Source organism: Neofelis nebulosa, chromosome 11 (assembly GCF_028018385.1).
Source record: "Neofelis nebulosa isolate mNeoNeb1 chromosome 11, mNeoNeb1.pri, whole genome shotgun sequence".
NCBI lineage: Eukaryota > Metazoa > Chordata > Mammalia > Carnivora > Felidae > Neofelis > Neofelis nebulosa.
In genome coordinates, this window is record NC_080792.1 from 74469926 (window position 1) to 74489439 (window position 19514).

General features: G+C 37.6%; 1 protein-coding gene across 1 annotated transcript in view; it reads right to left on the reverse strand.

The window, feature by feature from the left end:
- Positions 1-19514, reverse strand: part of LOC131489121 (solute carrier family 5 member 4) — a 44977-nt gene that overhangs the window by 24810 nt on the left and 653 nt on the right. The window contains exons 2-7 of the mRNA XM_058690936.1: positions 19176-19247; positions 17411-17515; positions 15381-15440; positions 12987-13091; positions 9120-9225; positions 1169-1249 (exon numbers count right to left, since the gene is read on the reverse strand). Of these exons, the coding sequence (XP_058546919.1) occupies positions 1169-1249; positions 9120-9225; positions 12987-13091; positions 15381-15440; positions 17411-17515; positions 19176-19247 (529 nt within the window). The remainder of the gene's footprint in view (positions 1-1168; positions 1250-9119; positions 9226-12986; positions 13092-15380; positions 15441-17410; positions 17516-19175; positions 19248-19514) is intronic.

Sequence of the window (19514 nt, forward strand, 5' to 3'; positions counted from 1 at the left end):
ATGCTAGAAGATGAGAGATTCCATCCTAAGGATGGGAGAAGGCTTAGAGAGGTTGATGCCAGAGGTCCATCACCAAAGCCAGACACCAAAGAACCATAAATAAGAATATCAAAGAAGTCCTGGTTAACTAAATAGAAAGTTTGTAAAGAATTGGTCCTAGCAATGGCCTCTGGAGCAGCACTTTCAGTAATGATAGAACTTTCGGTAATGATAGAATTCTATATATTCTATATCTGTGCTGTCAAATATGAAAATTACTAGCTATATATTGAGCACTAGAAATATGGCTAGGCAAATCAGAAACTGAATTTTACATTTTGATTAATTTATTTTTTATTGTTTTTGAATTTAAATAGCCATATGTGACCAATCGCATTCATTTTGTGTCAAAATCATCAACTCTTTTTGTGCATTTGTTGTCTTTGCAGTTCTGTCAGTTTTTGCTTCATATTATCTTCAAGCCCTATGATTAGGGTTCATGAATATTCACAACTGTATTCAGTGCAGCTTGAGTGGATGGAATATGGTGGCTGCAGGACAGAGGAGAGATGAAAAGACACTTATTTTCATCTTATATCCTTTTTACTGTATGCATGGATTTCCTGTCCAAAGTTAAATAAGTAGCATAATAAAAGAAAACAAAAATAGGCAAGCTATAAGTTAAATTCATCAGTAGTGCTTGCTGCATGACTTAAGAGAAATATACAAACTGTGTTTGTATATTCTAACAATAGAGGGAGTAACATACTTTAATAATTTCCATCTGAAACACAGTGAAGTTAATAGTCAGTTGTCTTAAACTGTTCTTACTATTTAATACTTATTTTTATGAAGATTCTACATAATGGTTTATGTGCATTGAATCCAGTGCACCAATAGTTGTGTAAAATTATCAACCCAGTGACACTGATTTTGTCTATTTCAAACACAAACATATTAAGATTAAAACTGAGGAATAATTTTTTAAAGAAAGTAAAGTTCTTCCCCCCTCATTTTCTCATGCTGAGATAGTACAGCAAGAAGTTAGGCAGATGCTTCAATGATGTATTATATGTATGTCGAAAAGTGTGACCAGGTAGAACAGGGAGGCAGTAGTAAAGAGCGACTGAACACACACAAATCTCATGATTTCCAGCCCCAGGGAACTGCTCCCACTGTCATCACTTACCATACCCCATGAGAATAAAGGAACCGATCAGCATGATGATGGTCTGGAGGGTGTCTGTGTAAATAACTGAGGCCAAGCCCCCTGTGTAGAGAAAGAAAAGAATCAGGATATTTTTTTCCTGTACTCTCATCTCTTTGCCTTCACTTTTAGGTTTTCCTCAAACCAAACTCTAGAAACTCAGCAAAGAATATATGAAAAGTTCTTGACTGGGCCGCAAGCTCCTCTTGGCATCATTATCTCCTTAGTATTTATGTGTCACATTAACCCTCTTGTCTCCCTTATCTTGCCTTGACTCAAAGTTTCTATGAATTGTACTGGAATTTCACCCTTATGTGAGTTTTTGAATACCAAATAGCAGAAAAGGCAAAACTTTTGGAACCAGAGTATATTATGCTAAGTGAAATAAGTTAGTCAAAAACAAATACCATATGATTTTGCTCATAATTAAAAAGCAAAACAGATGAACATAGTGGAGGGAAGGAAAAATGAAATAATATATAAACAGAGAGGGAGGCAAACCGTAAGAGACTCTTAAATATAGAGAACAAACTGAGGTTGCTGGAGGTGAGTTGAGTGGGGGGATGGGCTAAACTGGCGATTGGCATTAAGGAGGGCACTTGCTGGGATGAGCACTGGGTGTTATATGTTATAAGTGATGAATCACTAAATTCTATTCCTAAAACCATTATTACAATATATACTAACTAACTTGAATTGGAAAAAAAAAATTAAAAGAAAGAAAAGGCAATACTTCATTATCATGAAAGTTTTTCCCTTAACTACCTCTCAATTCACTCCATTTAGCACAGTATACTAGTTCTCAAAAAATAAGGCAAAGCAATTTTTGCTCTAGTATTGGAACATATCATTTTTTCATAAGTTGAATGCCAGATATAGCTGTTGACTTGTGTTTTGCTCAAGTGTTATGCAAACAGCAACTTCTTTTTCAACTCTAGACTTGCTAGACTCTCAGCCAACAAGCTATTTCCTTCTAAGAGTATCATGGGAAAACAAGGCTGATCGTAGATAGAAGACTTATGTCTTCATCTTTCATTTATTTTGAAACATATGCTATATGTATGAAAATGCTCTAGAACTATCTTGATTGTTCCAGCTGTTATTTTTCTTTATTTTGTCCAACTAAACTTGTATAGTTTCTTTTTTTTTATTTTTTATTTTTTATTTTTTTATTTTTTAATATATGAAATTTACTGTCAAACTGGTTTCCATACAACACCCAGTGCTCATCCCAAAAGGTGCCCTCCTCAATACCCATCACCCACCCTGCCCTCCCTCCCACCCCCCATCAACCCTCATAAACTTGTATAGTTTTATTTTCATAAGTTAGTAAGTGTTGGATGCTAGGCCCATGAGAGCCTGCTTGGACCATTGCCACATACTTTATCCCAACAACCAACTCACTGCTCCAGTTCTTCTCTCCTGATTCTGCCTTTCAGAGCCCAGGCATCCTGTACTTATTTGGGCGCTGCCTTGGATTTGTCAATCCCATGTCTGAGCTGCTATTTCATTTTGACTTTCCATGTGTATGCTATGCCGGATTCCAAATGGCAATCTGGGCCCTAAACAAAAAGCTGAGACAAATCACCATTTCCCCACTGTACCTACCACATCATTACCTTCAGTCAAGGTGCTTACACCTAATAGTGAGGATTTTTTTTGAAATGGAAATGTTCTGGATATGCAGAGTCAAATGCTTCCTTCTCAGTTTAGTAATTAACTTTTAAAATTTTTAATTCCAATATAGTTAACTTATGGTGTTATATTAGTTTCAGTTGTACAATATAGGATTCAATAATTCCATACATCACCCATTGCTCATCACAATGAGTGCACTCCTTAAGCCCCACCACCTATTTCACCCATTCCCAACACACCTCCCTTCTGATAACTATCACTTTGTTCTCTATAGTTAAGAGGCTGTTTCTTAGTTTGTCTCTCTCTTTTCTTTTCCTTTGCTCATTTGTTTTGTTTCTTAAATTCCACATATGAGTGAAATAATATGGTATTTGTCTTTTCTGACTAATTTATTTCACTTAGCATTATACTCCTTAGCTCCATCCGTGTTGCTGCAAATGGCAAGGTTTCATTCTTTTTTATGGCTGAATAATATTCCATGATGTGTGTGTGTGTGTGTGTGTGTGTGTGTGTGTGTGTGTATCAACATAATCTTTATCCATTTATCTATCAAAGGACACTTGGGCTGCTACCATAATTTGGCTATTGTAAATAACGCTGCTATAAACATATGGGTGCATGTATCCCTCCAAATTAGTTTTTGTTTTTTGTTTTTTGTCTTTTTTTGAGTAAATACCCAGTGTGATTACTGGATCATAGGGTAGTTCTATTTTTAACTTTTTGAGTAAACCCCATACTGCTTTCCAGTGGTTGCACCAGTTTGCATTACCACAAACAGTGCACAAGGGTTCCTTTTTCTTCACATCCTTGCCAAAACTTGCTTCTTGTGTTGTTGATTTTAGCCATTCTGACAGGTGTGAGGTGAATCTCATTGTAATTTTGATTTGAATTTTCCTGATAGTGAGTGATGGTGAACATCTTTTCATGTGTCTGTTGGCCATCTGTACGTCTTCTTTGGAGAAATGTCTGTTCATGTCTTCTGCCCATTTTTTAACTGGATTATTTTTTATTTTTTTATTTTTTTTGGTGTTGAGTTGGATAAATTCTTTATATATGTTGGATACTAACCCTTTATAGAATATATCATTTACAGATATTTTTTCCCAGTTGGTAGGTTCCCTTTTAGTTTTATTGGTTGTCTCCTTTGCTGTGCAGAAGGTTTTTATTTTGATGAAGTCCCAATAGTTTATTTTTGTTTTTATTTCCACTGACTCAGGAGACATCTAGAAAGCAGTTGCTATGGCCAATGTCAGAGAAATTACTGCCCATGCTCTCTTTAAGTATTTTTATTGTTTCCAGTCTCACATTTAAGTCTTTCATCCATTTTGATTTGTGTGTGTGTGTGTGTGTGTGTGTGTGTGTGTGGTGTAAGTAAGTGGTCCAGTTTCATTCTTCTGTATGTTCACCATCCAGTTTTCCCAACACCATTGGCTGAAGAGACTGCCTTTTTCTCATTGGATATTCTTTCCTGCTTTGTGAAATATTAAATGATCATATAATTGTGGGTTTATTTCTGGGTTTTCTATTCTGTTCTATTGATCTATGTATTATTGGTGTGCCAGTACCATACTGTCTTGATGACTACAGCCTTGTGATGTAACTTGAAATCCAGAATTGTGATTTCTCCAGCTTTGATTTTTCTTTTTCAAAATTCTTTTGGCTATTTGAGGTCTTTTCAGGTTCCATACAAATTTTAGGATTGTTTGTTCCTGCTCTGTGAAAAATGCTTTTAGTATTTTGATAGAGATTATATTAAATATGTAGATTGCTTTGGGTAGTATAGACATTTTAACAATATTCATCCTTCTGATCCATGAATATGGAATGTCTTTCCATTTCTTTGTGTTGTCTTTCTTTCCTTTCATCAGTGTTTTATAGTTTGCAGAATACAGGTCTTTCACCTCTTTGGCTAGGCTTATTCCTACATATCATATTATTTTTGGTGCAATTGTAAATGAGATTCATTTCTTTTTTCTTTTTTAATTTTTGGCTCGTACCCAAGAATCGCAAGATCATGACCTGAGCCATAGTCGTATGCTTAACAGATTGAGCCACCCAGTGCCCGTGGGACTCATTTCTTAATTTCTCTTTCTACTGCTTCATTTTTGGTGTATAGAAATACAGATTTTCATACATTTATTTTGTATCCTGTGATTTTACTGAATTCATTTATAAGTTCTAGAAGATTTTTGGTGGAGTCTTTAGGGTTTTTTATGTGCAGTATCATGTCATTCTGTAAATAGTAAAAGTTTTACTTCTTCTTTATTGATTTGGATGCCTTTTATATCTTTTCAATGTCTGAAGGCTGTGGTTAGGACTTCCAGTACTATGTTGAATAAAAGTGGTGAGAGTGGACATCCTTATCTTGCTCCTGACCTTGGGGGGAAAGCTCTCAGTTTTTCCCCATTGAGTGTGATGTTCGCTGTGGGTTTTTCACATATGGCATTTATTATGTTATAATATGTTCCCTCTAAACCTATTTTGTTGACGGTTTTTCACCAAGAATGGATGTCGTACTTTGTAAAATGCTTTTTCTGCATCCATCTACTAAAATGATCACATGGTTTTTATCCTTTCTTTTATTGATGTGATGTTGATTGATTTGCGAATATTGAACCATATTTGCAACCCAGGAATAAATCCCACTTAATCATTGTGAATGATTTTTAAAATATATTTTATTGGATTCAGTTTACTTGTATTTTGTTGAGGATTTTTGCATTTATGGTTGTTAGAGATATTGGCCTAAAGTTCTGTTTATTTATTATTTATTTATTTATTTTTTTGGTAATGTCTTTATCTGGTTTTGATGTCAGGATGATACTGGTCTGATAGGATAAACTTGGAAATTTTCCTTCTTCTTTTATTTTTTTGAAATAGTTTGGGAAGAGAATATCCAATGGAAAAAAGACAGTCTCTTTAACAAATGGTGCTGGGAGAACTGGACAGCAACATGCAGAAGATTGAAACTAGACCACTTTCTCGCACCATTCACAAAAATAAACTCAAAATGGATAAAGGACCTGAATGTGAGACAGGAAACCATCAAAACCCTAGAGGAGAAAGCAGGAAAAGACCTCTCTGACCTCAGCCATAGCAATTTCTTACTTGACACATCCCCAAAGGCAAGGGAATTAAAAGCAAAAATGAATGACTGGGACCTTATGAAGATAAAAAGCTTCTGCACAGCAAAGGAAACAACCAACAAAACTAAAAGGCAACCAACAGAATGGGGAAAGATATTTGCAAATGACATATCGGACAAAGGGCTAGTATCCAAAATCTATAAAGAGCTCACCAAACTCCACACCCGAAAAACAAATAACCCAGTGAAGAAATGGGCAGAAAACATGAATAGACACTTCTCTAAAGAAGACATCCGGATGGCCAACAGGCACATGAAAAGATGCTCAACGTCGCTCCTCATCAGGGAAATACAAATCAAAACCACATTCAGATATCACCTCACGCCAGTCAGAGTGGCCAAATGAACAAATTAGGAGACTATAGATGCTGGAGAGGATGTGGAGAAACAGGAACCCTCTTGCACTGTTGGTGGGAATGCAAATTGGTGCAGCCTCTCTGGAAAACAGTGTGGAGGTTCCTCAAAAAAGTAAAAATAGACCTACCCTATGACCCAGCAATAGCACTGCTAGGAATTTATCCAAGGGATACAGGAGTACTGATGTATAGGGGCACTTGTACCCCAATGTTTATAGCAGCACTCTCAACAATCGCCAAATTATGGAAAGAGCCTAAATGTCCATCAACTGATGAATGGATAAAGAAATTGTGGTTTATATACACAATGGAGTACTACGTGGCAATGAGAAAGAATGAAATATGGCCCTTTGTAGCAACATGGATGGAACTGGAGAGTGTTATGCTAAGTGAAATAAGCCATACAGAGAAAGACAGATACCATATGGTTTCACTCTTATGTGGATCCTGAGAAACTCAACAGAAATCCATGGGGGAGGGGAAGAAAAAAAAAAGAGGTTAGAGTGGGAGAGAGCCAAAGCATAAGAGACTGTTAAAAACTGAGAACAAACTGAGGGTTGATGGGGGGTGGGAGGGAGGGGAGGGTGGGTGATGGGTATTGAGGAGGGCACCTTTTGGGGTGAGCACTGGGTGTTGTATGGAAACCAATTTGACAATAAACTTCATATATTGAAAAAAAAAGAAATAGTTTGGGAAGAATAGTTATTAACTGTTTTTTAAATGTTTGGTAGATTTTGCCTGTGAAGCCATTTGGTCCTGGACTTTTGTTTGTTGGGAGTTTTTTGATTACTGATTCAATTTTATAACTGGTAATTGGTCTGGTCACATTTTCTATTTCTTTCAGCTTCAGTTTTTGTTGTTTATATGTTTCTAGGAATTTATCCATTTCTTCTAAGTTGTCTAATAAGTAGGCATACAGTTTTTCATAATGTCCTCTTACAATTGTTTGTATTTCTGTGTTGTTGGTTGTTATTTTTCCTCTTTTGTTTTTGTTTTTGTTTATTTGAATTCTCTCTCTCTCTCTCTGATGAGTCTGGCTAGAGGTTGATCTATTTTGTTAATCTTTTCAGAGAACCAGATCCTCGTTTCTTTGAGGTGTTCTATTTTTTTAAATCATTTATTTCTCCTGTAATCTTTATTATCTCCTTCCTTCTGCTGGTTTTGGGTTTTGTTTGTTGTTCTTTTTCTAGGTCATTTAAGTGTAAGGTTAGGTTGTTTGAGATTTTTCTTGCTTTGACGTACGCTTATATTTCTATTTACTTCCTTCTTGGGGCTGCTTTTCCTGCATCCCAAAGGTTTTGGACTGTCATTCATTTCCACTTGTTTACATGTATTTTTTTAAAAAAAATTAATGCTTTGTTTATATTTGAGAGACAGAGAGACAGAGAGCAAGTGGGGAAGGGGCAGAGAGAGAGGGAGACACAGAATCTGAAGCAGGCTCCAGGCTCTGAGCTGTCAACGCAGAGCCCAACCAGTGGCTTGAACCCACGAATTGTGAGATCATAACCTGAGCTGAAGTTGGATGCTTAACTGACTGAGCCACCCAGCCCCTCCTGTATTTTTCTTTCTTTCTTTCTTTCTTTCTTTCTTTCTTTCTTTCTTTCTTTCTTTCTTTCTTTCTTTCTTTCTTTCTTTCTTTCCTTCCTCTTCTTGATTTCCTAGTTGACCCATTCATTGTTTAGTAGGATGTTGTTTAACCCCCATGTATTTGTGGTCTTTCCAAATATTTTTCTTGTGGTTGACTTCTGGTTTCATAGTGTTGTGGTCAGAAAAGATGCATGGTATTATTTCAATCTTTTTGTATTTGTTGAGGCCTGATTTATGACCTAGCATGTGATCTATTCTGGAGAATTTTCCATGTACACTTGAAAAGAATGTGTATTCTGCTGTTTTAGTTGTTTTAGTTCTGAATATCTGTTAAATTCATTTGGTCCAGTGAATCATTCAAAGTCACAGTTTCCTTATGTTCTTCTGTTTAGATGATCTGTCCATCAATGTAAGTGGGGTGTTAAAGTCTCCTACAATTATTGTATTACAATGGGTTAATTTAGTTCCTTTATGTTTGTTTTTAACTGTTTTTTTTTAAGTTTTTTTTTTAACGTTTATTTATTTTTGAGACAGAGAGAGACAGAGCATGAACAGGGGAGGGGCAGAGAGAGAGGGAGACACAGAATCAGAAGCAGGCTCCAGGCTCTGCGCCATCAGCCCAGAGCCCGATGCTGGGCTCGAACTCATGGACCGCGAGATCATGACCTGAGGTGAAGTTGGACGCTTAACCGACTGAGCCACCCAGGCGCCCCTGTTTTTAACTGTTTTATATGTTTGGGCACTTCTATGTTGGGTGCACAAATATTTACAATTATTATATCTTCTTGTTGGATTGTGTCCTTTATTATTATATAGTGTCCTTTTTTGCTTCTTTTTACAGTCTTTGTTTTAAGGTCTATTTTACCCAATATAAGTATTGCTACTCTGGCTTTCTTTTGATATCCATTTTCATGATAAATATTTCTTTAGTTCCTCACTTTCAATATGCATGTGTCTTTAGGTCTGAAATGAGTTCCTGCAGGCAGCATATAGATGAGTCTTGTTTTTTAAGCTGATTCTGTCACTCTATAATACTGAGGATTCTGTTTGCTTTGCTCTAGTTGTGCTTCTGGGCCTGTGCCTGACTCTCATAGTGGGAATAAAGGGATAGCCATAACCTTGGTGGTAACACTGAGGTTGCTAATTGCAGGTTGGTGTGAGATCAGCAGAAGACAGCATGACTGAGCTAAACTGGCAGCAAACTCACCAGTGATCGTGTAAATAGCAGTTATAGCCAAGAGGATGAAGATTGCCAGGTAAAGGTCCAATCCCAAGGCCAGCTTGATGAATATGGCTCCAGAAAATATGTCTGACTAAAAAGGGAATAGTTAGGATGGGAAAGAAACATGCACCACATCATTTAGCTCTTTAATGGTGATTTCCCACTAATATTTGCTGTATCTATACATGACATCTCTGCAATACAATTATGAACTCCTTGGAAGCCAGATATAATCCTCAGGGGATTAATTATTGGACTGATCATAGATAGGAACAATGGGTGAGTGAACAGAAAGTAAGAAATGCCTATGCTATAGCTTGTATAGACTACTCTTTCATGATTGTCAGCAAAGAAACAATGATTAAAAGTAGAGTAGTATGAGACAGTAAAGCAATGGTTTCTGTTAAGGAGGAAGATACTTGAGCACACTTAGGATAGTAGAAAATAACAGGAAAATATGATAGAGGGGGTAATTATGAAGCAAATGCCAGAAACATTGAGAAGAGATGGGATCAAGAATAGGCATAGGGTCAAGTGTTAGCCTTTTACAAAAAGGAAGACTCTTCATCTTCAGACTGGTGTAAAGAAGGAAAAAATGAGGCAAATGTAGACTTTTTAAGTGGGGGATGAGTGGTTCATGCTTAAATTTTCTAGATAAAAAGGGAGATGAGATGTTTTGATAAGAGGCAGAGGACTAGTAGCTAAAAAAGGTTGTGGATCATTTAGGACAGTTATTGAGAGCACCAGAGAAAAATCATAAAGAAATACAATAAAAGGATTATTGGTTGAGGTTTAGAGGCCAGGAAGGGGTCTTACAGAGAGACCTTAAGATGTAAGATCATGTGCACCCTGCACTACCTGGATCCCTGTGTCCCAAAGTGTGCTTTCCAGCCTCCTGGATCTTCAACACAAACTTGTGCTAGCCCCACTTGGATCTGCCCCTTCAACTCTGATCCTCCCAGATTCCATATCAAAACCTCCAAACCAAACCAAAACCCTAGAAACATCACATAAGCATGTTAGTTAGAAACACAGGAGTAAAATCCCTGGGTGCATGCCCAGAGTAAGTGGGAAGCTGGATTAAACCAGGTTTGGAGTTTTTCTAGGGGAGTTCAATGAAAGGAAAGACATACAAAGAAATTGAGGCTATGTGCCAAAGAGTGATTATAAGGATGGAATTGAAGAAAAAGGAAAGCATGAGTGAGGTGAGAGAAAGGATATCAGGATTCAGAATTAGAAGAATTAGAGGTAGGTTTCTTTGTAGAACATGAATTTGGAAGTGGTGTCACAGTATATGGTTAACTTTTCCCCCTAATATTTGAAATAAAACCTAATGTTTTATCATCCCAGTAGCTATTTGTATGGGGGAAAAGCCTATTCTTGAACCTAACGCTGAGTTACAAACCGAAAGTATTTTCTGCAACTTTATCACTGGGTTTACAAGGAGTTCAACCACTATGTAAATTGAGGCAAGATTTAACTTTTTTATAAATTGGATATTTGCAAAGAAATTATTTACCATTTTAGAATAGATATCACCTACTGAGATGTCACTCATTGCATTTCAATTGCCATAAAACACACCTGCATTTGTCCGCATTTATAGCTGTCATGTTCATACAGATTTACATAGTGGGGAGTTATTCAACCACAGCATTAGGGCTTGTATATTCATGCTGAATCATTTACATATGAAAACACATATTATCATATTATGAGTTTCTTGACTTTCTTCTCTCTTATATAGTACAATGAAAGCATTAAATTAATATTTACAAAATGATATATAAACATATTACCAATGATTTTTTTATGGTGGCAAGATAAATAACATAAAACTTGCCATTTTTGCATGTCCAATTCAATGGAATTAATTACATTTACAATGATCATAAAATGTTTCTCATGAAAGGAAGGCATTTAATGCTACAGGATTTTCTTTTGCTGTTAAAAGATATTATTAAGACAATTGTCATATCTGAATAAAGTCTGTAGGTTATGTATGTTTGTATCAAGATTAAGTTCCTGATCTTAAAATTTGCAGTGTGGTTTTCTAAAAGAATATCAGTGTGTGTAAGGCATTCAGACTGAAATATTTAGGGATCAAGATGCACGAGGTCTGCTATGATTCTCAGTATAGGTATTAGTGGAGGTTGAGAACCAGTGAATAAGATGATCTCTTTCAAACCTGATGCAGGGGAGACTGAAAGTTACCCTGTTTTAACTCCTCATAATGAGCTGTTTAATGAATAACTAGGACAGACTCTGCTATCAAAGTGTAATAATACACAAAAGGTCATGTCTAAGATTAATCACTATTAATATCACTTGAAACATAGCCTCGTAGGTAAGAATCGACTGCTGCCACTGTGTCTTTCCAGCTAAGTTACACACATGTTCTTTGCCTTTCCTGCTCCTCCATCCAGCTCCCCAAGAATCCATCCCTTCCCTGCCACTAGGAACCTTCCACTTCAGGAGATTGCATTCCTCAGGGTCCCATTTTGCTCCAGCACCTTGTTCACATTCTTTAGGATGTGAAACCTGTACATGTCAGAGCCAGAGGAAAAACGGGAGATCACTGAATCCCACCCACTTGTGGAATATATAGGCTTCTCTGCTTTGCTTGGCCTCTCCTAAGTTTCTTATCTTGAGGATTTGTTTGAGCACCCCCTGCCCCACCATGCCTCCATTTCCACCCAGCAGGGACCACTCCATTTCCTGGGTGTCCCTAGAATGTCTCCTATGCTTGTCCACACAGTCTGTTCCAGTTCACATCTTAATATATTTTCATATACCGTCATAAAGTGCTAACGATTTCATGTGTATAATTCTTATATTATTTTTTTTTAAAGTAGGCTTCACACCCAGTGCAGAGCCCAATATGGTCTGAACTTACAACCCTGAGATCAATACATGAGCTGAGATAAAAAGTCAGACACTTAACTGATTGAGCCATCCAGGTGTCCCTATAATTCTTATATTCTTAACCATATAGTGAACTCCTAGTGCATAAGAATCTTTATTACCTCTAGTACAGATACTCAATAATATACAGTGAGTGCTGGAAAATGCTCACGTTGTATTAAGAAGCTCATGCCATCTAATCAGAGCAACTGGTTTATTTACAAGAATGACTCAACAGAAAAACAAAAATGCACTTCAGCTTCTTCTTTCATGAACTGCCTAGACTATAAACTTGGAGAAAATTATTTCGTTAGTCACCAATACATGAGGATCAAATGTTACTCTTTGTTTTCTACATGTATTGGTGACTCTTCAAATTTCTTTCTTTTCTCCTCAATGATTATCTCCAAGGAATTTAACTTTCCAACAACTTTAGAAATCTTCTGACATTTATTTGTGACATCTGTGCTATAGGGACAGTCTTAGATAAAATAGAGTAAATTTAAGAAGTCATTATAATAATACAAAGCACTTTCCTTCTGGTTCATGTGCCAGGTAATCAATGAAATGAAAATATAAATATAAATCTTTCCAACAAAGAAAATAAAGAGGTTATTGTATATAGAAAGGCAGGGGACTAGAGAATCCTCCTCCTTTCTACTACTTAATAACTGTGTTACTTGAATGAAACATTTTGTTCCTCCTGTACATTGTTTTTTCATATCCTTAATGAAAAGGTGGTTTATACTCTGGAGTCTCTCATGACTTGTAACTGAATTTAGGGTTTCTAAAACTCCTTAGTAGAAAGGCCCTAGCTAGTTTAAGATATCCATATGGCTAGACCTATCAGGGCAATCGATAGTCTATACACTCATTTCTCTGATTCTAGTATTCTAACCTCACCAAGGTAATTGCAAGAAGCAAGAATGCCAGGTGCACTGAACTCACTGAGATTCTCAGAGCCACACAGATGAAGAGGGAGAGGACAGAGAGGTAGATCTGGAGTCGCTTCCCACCAAACCTCTTCCTCAGATATTCTGGCATAGTCATCACCTGCAGAGACAGACATCGACAGGGATTCACCTTCAGAGCTCAGCGCATTCAGATTATTCAACACTTACTAAGTACTTATGTGCATCTGCACTTCTGTAACTGTACCTGGTACCTTAGGAATACAGAGGTGAGTAAAACACAGTCCCTTGGGAGAGCAGAAAGCCTGGAATAAACACAGGCATTGGAATCAGACAATCTTAGGATCCATTCCCAGATCTGACATTTACTACAAGTGAGACCTTTGGAAATTGACAATTTCTCCAAACCTCCTTTTTCTCATCTGTAAAGTAGGGATTTAATATGAAGGTATATGTAAAATACCCACAACAACACCAAATGCATGGTAGATGTTCAACAAATAATTTTTATTATTTTCATCAATAATTTTGCAAGCCAGTAAAAACAATATTACTTAAAAATAATGAACCACAATTAATGGTTACATAATAAATTGATAATAAAACAAATTGGAAATATATATTTGGCATATATGTATATATTAAATTTAAGTTTTAGTTAGTTAACATATGGTGCAATATTGGTTTCAGGAGTAGAATTCAGTGATTCATCACTTATGTACAACACCCAATGCTCATCACAGTTACCCTCTTTACTACCCATTACCCATCTAGCCTATCTCCCATCCACCTCTATTTGGGTATATATATATATATGTGTGTGTGTGTGTGTATATATATATATATATATATATATATATATATATGCATATATATATATATGTATATATATATATGTGTGTGTGTATATATATATATATATATATATATATATATATATATTTAATTTACATCCAAGTTAGCATATAGTGCAACAATGATTTCTGGAGTAGATTCCTTAATGTCCCTTACCCATTTAGCCCATCCCCCCTCCCACAATCCCTCCAGTAAACCCTCTGTTTGCTTTCCACATTTAAGAGTCTCTTATGTTTTGTCCCCCTCACTGATTTTATATTATTTTTGCTTCCATTCCCTTGTGTTCACCTGTTCTGTGTCTTAAAGTCCTCATATGAGTGAAGCTGTATGATATTTATCTTTCTCTGACTGACTAATTTTGCTTAGCATAATACCCTCTAGTTCCATCCGCGTAGTTGCAAATGGCAAGATTTTATCCTTTTTGATTGCCAAGTAATACTTCACTATATATATACCACATCTTCTTTATCCATTCATCCATCGATGGACTTTTGGGCTCTTTCCTTACTTTGGCTATTGTTGATAGTGCTGCTATAAACATTGGGGTGCATGTGCCCCTTCAAAACAGCATACCTGTATCCCTTGGATAAATACCTAGTAGTGCAATTGCTGGGTTGTAGGGTAGTTCTATTTTTAATTTTTTGAGGAATCTCCACACTGTTTTCCAGAGTGGCTGCACAGGTTTGCACTTATTTGGGTATATATGTGATTATGTTTATTGAAAAGAAGAGAGTTAAATTAAATCTCTAATTAGAAAAAAGTCTGAGGTTATTACTGAAATATGAGATCAACTATGTGATGTGTATTATAAAAGGTGCAGCTTGCTAGTTTTTTATAGCAGATTAAGCTTATGATTTAATTTCCTCCAATATAAAAGAACATTAAATAAATATTTATATAATATCAAAAACAAAAAGGATAACTCTTGGTGGCTCAGAAACCTCAAACATGGTAAACCACTTCCAAAAACACATGCATGAGTTCTGTGGCATTGATCCTTTTACCAAGGAGAGCATCATTCTACAGAAATTGTTCAAACCTGGTACTAGAAGGGACCCAGGATGAGCAAAAGGAGAATATATGGTGACCTGCAAATGTATGAGCCAGAAGGCTTGCCCCTGAACACCCTAATCCCAAGAATTATTCCAGGATATAGCACTCCATGGTCTGAGTACCAGCAGTAGAAGAATAAATGTGGGACGTCTGCTTGGAAAGGCAGAACCGTGGTTGGTGATACCTGGGTTGAAGGGGAGCTCACAGAGCTATGGTATATCCCACTCCTAATTAAAAAAAGAAACTATAAATCTCAGAATGGCAAAAATTAGAATGAAGAAAAATAACATGTGTTGGTGAGGATGTGAGAAAATGGGAACCCTCACAATAGTCATAGGAAAGAGGACAGCTGACTGCAGCCACTTTCAAGAGCAATCTGGTAGCATTTAGTGGATTTATGTAAATGTAAGCCCAGAAATCCTGGGACAAGTGATATTACCCAGGTTTCATGATTGAGCAGAAAGAATGAGTGAATAAATGAATGCCTGACAGATGAGAACTGAGAAAACCTGCAGGTACTCACCCCTGCCTTGATGTATATGGGGACAAAGAACCATCCTAGAACCAGCAACAGCAGCAAAGCCTACAAAATCCCAGAAAACAGTGTGAAGTTCGAGGGGCTTGGCTTGTGGGACTTATCACTTCATGACCTCTGAATCAGAAAACAAAGTAAGTTTGCATGGATCCTGTCCCACTCAACCAATTATGAGCCCAAGACAGCTACAGATTCTTTCCCTCTGTTTCTGTAATTTAGATACAGAAGATAAGAGATCTGAGCCCAGCTGGACCCAGGAAGTTCATATTATTTTTGCCAAAAGGAATAATTCTTTTTAAAAATAGTTTTTATTTTATTTTTAATTTATTATTATTTGTTTTGAGAGAGAGAGAGAGAGCGCATGGGTGGGGGAGAGAGGCAGAGGGAGAGAGAGATAAAGAGAGAGAGAGAGAGAGAGAGAGAGAGAGAGAGAGAGACTCCTAAGCAGGCTCCATGCTTAACTCAGAGCCCTATGTGAAGCTTGATCCCATGGCCCTAGGATCATGAACTGAGCTGAAACCAAGAGTCAGATGCTCAACTGACTGAGCCACTCAGGTGCCCCCAACAGGAATAATTCTTGAAAGGGAGAAGTTATATATAGAGTGACAAAGCAATAAGAAAGCAGTTTGATGAAAGAAGAATATTCCTACTGTCTCCCAAGTCATGCCACATATAATAATGGTAATAGTATAATCTTGCATTAATGTTAATATATACAAAGTCTTCACATATATCACTTGTGTTGTCCTCATAACAACCAGATGAGGCAGATAAGGTAAGTAGTTATTCCTGTTTTATGGAGGGGGAACCTGAGCCTCACAGAGATTAAGGAAGCCCAAGGTCACAGGCTAAAAGAGCTAGACCCTTGGCAACCTGATAATCACACCCACTGGGGCCATAGGGCATCTTGTCCAGTTTATGGCACTATCAAAACAAAACATGGGCCATAGGGCATGTCTGGAGACAGGGTCCATTCTGGAGTCCCTGATACTACTAAAGCAAAGCTAAGGGGAAAATCTTCAACAAGGGATGGGTACAGGTATTTTTGGATGACTCAAGGTCATTTCCTGAGTCTATCCAGGCATGGTCTGTTTATACTTTCACTGTGATCTGACTTGTTTCCACATAAACATCTTCCTCTGACCGAAATGCATAATGTGTATTTGCAAACACCAGAAGGGATACAAGAACAGAAAAAGCTCAGGCACCTCAAGAAATATTAATGCATGTACCCAGACAAGGGCTAGATGATGAGGTGATATGAGAGGAATTGATCCCTGCCCTTAAAGGACTTAGTGTCTAATTAAGGGGACACAGCTTCTACTGGTGAAATGGCAGTAGAACAATTAAGAACTCAAACACAAAGTCTTTTAGATTCTATCTACTATCTTTAAATCATTTACTCCTTACTCAGCTCTCATGTCCTTAGCCAAGTCCCACTTGGTCAATTTCTATTCATCTATCTGAATGGATGAGTGCCATCTCCCTTAACATGTGCCAAGTCTCATCCTTCATCTAGGATAGATTCCCTCCTGTGTGAGCTCTCCCAACACTCAATGTGTGCTTCTCTCCTTGTACTTCCTACACCATAGTGAATGTGTATCTGTCTTTCCCACTGGGATATAAGCTTCTCAAAAGAAGGGATCATTGCTTTTACATGTTTTTATTCTGTGCATCTAATTCAGAGCCGGACACGTAGTGTAATAGCTCAGGAAGGAATGAAACAAGTGAGAACTAAAAATGATCAAGGAGGTCAAGTGAAAGTGGGGATTCAATCATATAGAAATGATATTCCTGGTGGGAATACTGCTTGAGCAAAATCTCAGAAGTAGAGAATGAGACTGGATTGTCCCAGGCAGGCAGAATGGAGCCACATTCAGAGAAGACTCAGTTTCAAACTAGGGGTTGGTTAGAAGGAAAACTAGAAATCAAAGAAAGATATACCCTATACAGACTCCCAGAAGAACATACCTGGACAGAGTTTGGATTTAAAGGAAAAAGCTTATTATGTCACTTACATTCCATTCAAATGTTGCAGTGGCGATTCCTGAAGCTGCTCCCGTCCCAGCCAGCCCCACAAAGTGGCCACTGCCGATATTACTGGCGAAGAGAGAGGCGCCCATCTGCAATCCAAGGGAACAGACTAGGATCAGAGTTAAAAGACCCAAATCAGATTTCTTTAAAGCAGGTAAATGTTGAGATTTTCCATCATACCTCTTTAAGGCAGGAATCCTATGGGCTAAATCCAGCCAGTTACCAGTTTTTGTGTGGTTGGTAAGCTAAAAAAAATTTTTTTTTACATTTTTGAATGGTTAAAAATATATAAGGAAGACTAATATTTTGTGATGTGTGAAATTATATGAAATTCAAGTTTCAGTGTTCATGAATAGTTTCATTGGAACACAGTTATGCTTGTTGGTTTTACATATTCACTATGGCTGCTTCTGTGCTACAACAGCAGAGTTGTGTGGTTGCAATGGACTGTATGGCTCATAAACTAAAATACTTACAGTCTGGCACTTTACAGAGAAGCTTGCTGACCCCTGCCTTAGGGGAATTTTAATTTATCTACCTGGGTGCTCTAGGTTGAGCCTGTCCTTGGCTAGGAACTGCCAGAGCTCCTGTTGGCCCCTTCAGTCATCCTCAAGGACTGCAAAGTTGGGTAGGAAGAAGTTCCTATGAATAATTCTGGCCTTAAGGACTCTTTTCTCACCCACCTCCTTTTATATCACATTGTCAACTGTTCTTAAGGCTCAAAGATCAAGAGAAATTTCTCGAGTAGGCAGGGATGAGCTCTAGTCCTCACAAAGCACAATTGGGGTGTAGGGTTACTGCAATGCCCACTCTTCCATTCACATCTTTTCAGCCCTCTGTAAAGTCATCTTTTCTATTCGGACATTTGGAGCTAGGGGTTGGAATTGAACTCATTTTTGGCTATAGGATTGGTTGAGTCTTGAATGTTTCACAGAAACAATCCTTAGAAGGCAATGCTTGATTGGACATTCCAATTAAAATCCATTTCAAGCTTGGAGGTGGTCTGCTTCAACCACTCTTGCCAGGTCATTTCCCAGTCTCTGCTTCCATTCATACTATTTAGTCAGCAGATTCATGAAGGAAGAATGTACTAAGCATCCACTGTATACCCAACTGACTGCTGACACAGTATGGATTCAGAGAAGAAGATGCACTCTTTGGTGCAATGGGACTCTTGCCAAGGAGGCCAGACATAAAAACCCAGAAAGGAAGAGATCAACTGGGCAAGAGTCAAAGAGATACCACCATACACAACATCATAGAGAGCACACACATCCACTATCATAACTGCATGGATTATAAGGACTAGACAGGCTGGAATGCAGGGTGAGACTTCTCAGATGAAGCAGGGCTTGAGTTGGGTGTTGAAGGAGGAGAGCAGAGAGGGGGATGTTTATCCAAACAAGAGGGGTGGCACTAGTTCGGGTTTGGGAGCAAAGAAGGAATGTGCTGGGGATGGTAAGGAGCTTAAGGCAGAAGATTCTTAATGAGGACCGGGGAAAAAGAATATGACACAGAGATTAACTGAGTCTTCTCAAATGCCACACTATACTTGCTCTCATAATAGGTGATGTACTATCATTTACTGGAATGGCAGAATAGAACTCTGGGGTCAGGGATTTAGGAAGAGACACCAGCAAGTAGGCAACCAATGCACTTCAGAAACTATCAGCATTCCCAGTGTCTTCTTTATTTACTCTTAAACACACACATAGGAAATTTATCTCTGGGAAACTCTGGTGCACTCACCGGCCACCAGGTCATATCTCGACCAGCCAAGAAGAAGCCTCCAACAGTGCCCCGGTTGGTCTTCAGCATTGCCTAAGCAGAAAGGAAGACATGTGAGAGTCAAACACCGCAAATTCACCCAGGATGTTACAGATGCTCTGGTCAGAATGTTCATAGTAGTCACTTTTTCAACACTCTTAAAGAGAAACATTTTCTTAGAAACTGTGATATAGCATCAATTTTAAAAGGACTTGAAAATCATAGTTTCATCGAAATGGAGGGACTTTAAGAAATCATATTCCTCAACATCTGTCCTAATTGCTCTGTTTATTTTCATTTATAAAAACAATGCAAGGTATC